The 4,033-nt window shown below is 33.7% G+C and overlaps 1 protein-coding gene across 1 annotated transcript in view; it reads left to right on the forward strand.

Annotated features, from left to right (window-relative positions):
• LOC107641181 overlaps positions 2,809-4,033 on the forward strand; it is a 3,163-nt gene continuing 1,938 nt past the window's right edge. Inside the window, exon 1 of the mRNA XM_016344688.2 lies at positions 2,809-4,031. Coding sequence (XP_016200174.1) covers positions 3,164-4,031 — 868 coding nt within the window. The 5' untranslated portion in view covers positions 2,809-3,163. The remainder of the gene's footprint in view (positions 4,032-4,033) is intronic.

Below are 4,033 nucleotides of genomic sequence, written 5' to 3' on the forward strand. Positions count from 1 at the left end.
ATATATATATATATAAAAGTACAATTTTATTCCCTAACCTCCACCTACACAAATATATGTAAGTTTGTTTTTAGAAGAAAAAATTTTTGATATGTGAGTAATTGCAACTGATTTCAAAAAATCTATTGATTAAAGAGTTGATAGCAAAAATCAATTTTGGTGTAGATTTGCATAAAGCATTCCTATCATCAAAGAAGAAAATCTTTACTGAAGCATATTCAGGTATTTGTATCTTACCAAAACCCTCATCTTCCGAATAATAAAGCTCGGAAATAGAATTTAACTCTCTGGGGTCTTTCTCTTTCCTCCAAAATCTTTCAAAACACAACTCGTATTCAAATTTTGGAGAAATTAAGAAATCAAAAGAAAAGGTTTTGGAGGGGAAGAAGGAGAAGTGAAGGAAGGGGATTTGAGATTTTTAAACCCTCTTGTTCACTAATTTAAAGTAAATATGAAACAAGAGCTTGAAGAGTTTATAATATATTTTTACAATTTTGTCATATACTAAAATATTATGATTTAAAAGTAAACATGAATATTATGATTTAGAAGTAAACACTAATTTGACAACAACCATGCTAGAATTCCTCCTTAGCTTTTATCTTATGCCATTGAGGAACTCTTCAAAGTATTCCACCCTGATCTGAAATCAAGCTATTGTTAATTAGGAATGAAAGCATATAACAAAAGGGACTTAACACAACTCTAAGATTCTTAGTTCCTTTAAATTGTTTTATTAAATTGGCTAATGCATCATAAACATTCCATACCATGCATTCACTTCAAAAACACAAGATTATTTTACTGTTTGCCAATGCTGAATTCATCTTCAGCATACTGATGGAGCATGTACTGTATTACTCCACTAATTTTAAAATATTTATTTGAATTTTTTAAAAAAAAATAAATGTTTCAAAATAATTTCCATTTTTATATTAGGATGACGTTAATTGATTTTAGTAACATTCTTGATTTAACTGTGATAATTGGATAAGCATTAATCATATGCGTTCATTCAGTTAAAGATTTTGTCTATTTATACTATTTTAAGTATTACTAAATTTCGTTTGTTTTTTGTTTAGTACATGTATTTTTTGCTTTGGTTAATTATTTTGAAGCTGAAAGAGTAATGGTCAATCTTTGGAGTAAAGAATGTTTGGATCTAAAGAATCAATAATGAAATCTCATGTTGGAAAAATAGATTAAATAGTGAATATGATATAAAGAATAGTTAATATGTTTTCTTTTAAGTTTTGAGTCAAAATGTGTTATATATATTCAACTTGCTTATATAATTTTTAATTTCTCAATTAATTTATCTGTTGATCCATGTGTTCATTATTATACGCATTGACTTAAGATTTAAAAGTGAATTCAAACATGAACTCTTCAAAGTTTAAACCATCTTACCACATCTCTTCAAATATAGATAAATAAGGATTAGGACTTAGGAGCACTACTTCTACAAAATGATAGAATTTGCATTCCACAAACATTTTTTCTCTTTTGTATAAAATTAAACTAGAACATCTAAAACAACAGAAAAATAAACAGAACTAAAGTCTAAAACTAAAATCAAACACCCAAACCATTAAATACAAGCCAGGACCTAGAGTTAAATATTATATTAATCAATCATCATGGAATAAGAGAATCAACTCTAAAATCTAAATAATAATGCAATACTTGAATAAACTAAAATATTAATAATGCTATTGAGAAGCCTTGTTTTGTGTTGATCATGTTACTCTCACCTATAGTTGCTCTCTTGGGTTGTGTTCATCTTAAGCAGCACCCTCATGTGTGTGAGGGGGATGCCAACTCAGAAAGGACAAAAAGTCAAGAACTCCCATAACAAGTTGTAAATTAGCAATGCATGCACAAGTACCAATATACCAGCCATGTGCATGTGCTTACTTCAATTCCATTGCAAGAGGATATATATAGAGGGCCATTATGTAGAGACAAATCTTCCATTCATGAGAGATTAATAGAAACCATTAAAGTTAAACTAGTTAATTAATACTAAATTGAAACTCTAAACTGTTAGACAAAATTGTTAACCTTTAAAAAAAAATATTCCTGTATAAAATTAATAGTTAACTCACTTTCCAATGAAATAGGTTTGTTTATGTAAAGTTTTGTTTGTCCTAAATTCATTCACTGAAAGATCATACTATATTACACTAGTTTCACTTGTCACTTCAGTCTTTATTTTTTCTTTCTTTTTGTGCAGATTTATTGTTTTAACTTGTAAGAGTTGTGAGAAAATAACGAAAGCTTACCAGCAAAGTTGGCATCAAACTAGACAAATTAAAAGTATTAAGATCAGATGCAAACTCTGAAATACATTTTAGGTAAAATTCAAATAAATTTCGTCTCTTCTGCATACTCAACTGACCATATCACCTGCACATGATACATTAAATAATGTCATATTTTTAATTTAATATTCTAGTTGACTCAAGATAACAAAGACCATAACGGCATTAACAAGGAATGCTACAGCAACTTTGCAAATTGCAATCATCCAATAGTAATTTAAAGTGCTAACTTTTTTTCCCATCTGGAAGGTGGTGTGCTTTAAACATTTTTGTGTGAATTACTGACATCACATATTAAGCACACAAAATTACTAACCTATACTCTCTCATTTGGGCCACACAATACATCAGTTACCCTCACCTAAAGAATCTAAGAATTGAGAATGAAATAGAAGTATCCTAGGCAAATTCCCAAATACATGGGAAAGCTTGAATGAAGTGATTCTATGCCACTTTACTTTGAATCTTTACCTTTTATTTTATTATTATTATTTTAAATTTTATAACTTTTTGATCCTTGAAACTTCTGATTGAATACTTTGATAAAAAGCTGGAATGGTACTAAACACAGCTATAAACCAAGTTGTATAACAGACTGTGCCTCTATTTGCTGATAAGGCATCTTTTTTTTTTTTCCTGCTTTTTTTCACTCATAAAATATATAAAGTCATAATACAATAAAAACGAATAAATCCCACTTTGGATCAAATCAAACCTGTAAAGAATATTTGTATATAACCATCCACTAACTTTGCTACCTCTCCTCTGTTTCTCCCCTGTTTTCACTCTGTTTCAAAACAGAGCAAAGACACAAGGCACTACCATCACCACCATTAAGAATGGATCCACCACCAACACAGCCACCAGCAATGCCACCACATCCATCCACCATGGCTCCCACCACTGTCATGGCTGCCACTGCCACATCAATTCAAACAAACAACCCCGACTCGGTTGAATCCTCGCCGCGCTGTCGTATCGGTGAAACATGGAATGATGAGCTTATTGTGCCGGTCCCAGGCGCCAAGCTCCGCCTCATGTGCAGCTACGGTGGCCACATCATGCCACGCCCCCATGATAAGTCCCTCAGTTACATAGGTGGTGACACTAGAATCGTGGTGGTGGATCGCAATTCAACCCTAAAGGACCTCTGTTTGCGCCTTTCCCGCACTTTACTCAATGGAAGACCCTTCACACTCAAGTACCAGTTACCAAACGAGGACCTTGACAACCTCATCTCTGTCACCACTGATGAAGACCTTGACAACATGATCGAAGAGTATGATCGTGTGGCTGCAGCATCAGCATCTACCCTGAAGCCTTCACCTTCAAGACTCAGGGTGTTCCTGTTCTTCTCCAAGCCAGAGACCACTGTTTCAATGGGATCCCTCCTTGATGATGCGAAATCTGAGACATGGTTCGTGGATGCGCTCAACAACTCGGGGATGCTCACAAGGGGTGTGTCAGATTCCGCAGCAGGAGAAACCATTGTAAACCTTGATGGTGTTGGCCCTGCTGTTTCAGCTAGTGGTTCAAGCAACAACTTGGAGGCTCAGGCTGCGGCAGTGGCAGAGTCTTTGGTTCTGGCTGATAATATCACTGGCAACAATAACAACAACAACAACAACAAGGTGAAGAATTTGCAGGATGTTGCAGCTGTGAATTCACTACCTGGCTCACCTTCATCAGCTTCTTCTCCTTCAATGGCT

This window comes from Arachis ipaensis, chromosome B05 (genome assembly GCF_000816755.2).
Source record: "Arachis ipaensis cultivar K30076 chromosome B05, Araip1.1, whole genome shotgun sequence".
NCBI classification, from domain to species: domain Eukaryota; kingdom Viridiplantae; phylum Streptophyta; class Magnoliopsida; order Fabales; family Fabaceae; genus Arachis; species Arachis ipaensis.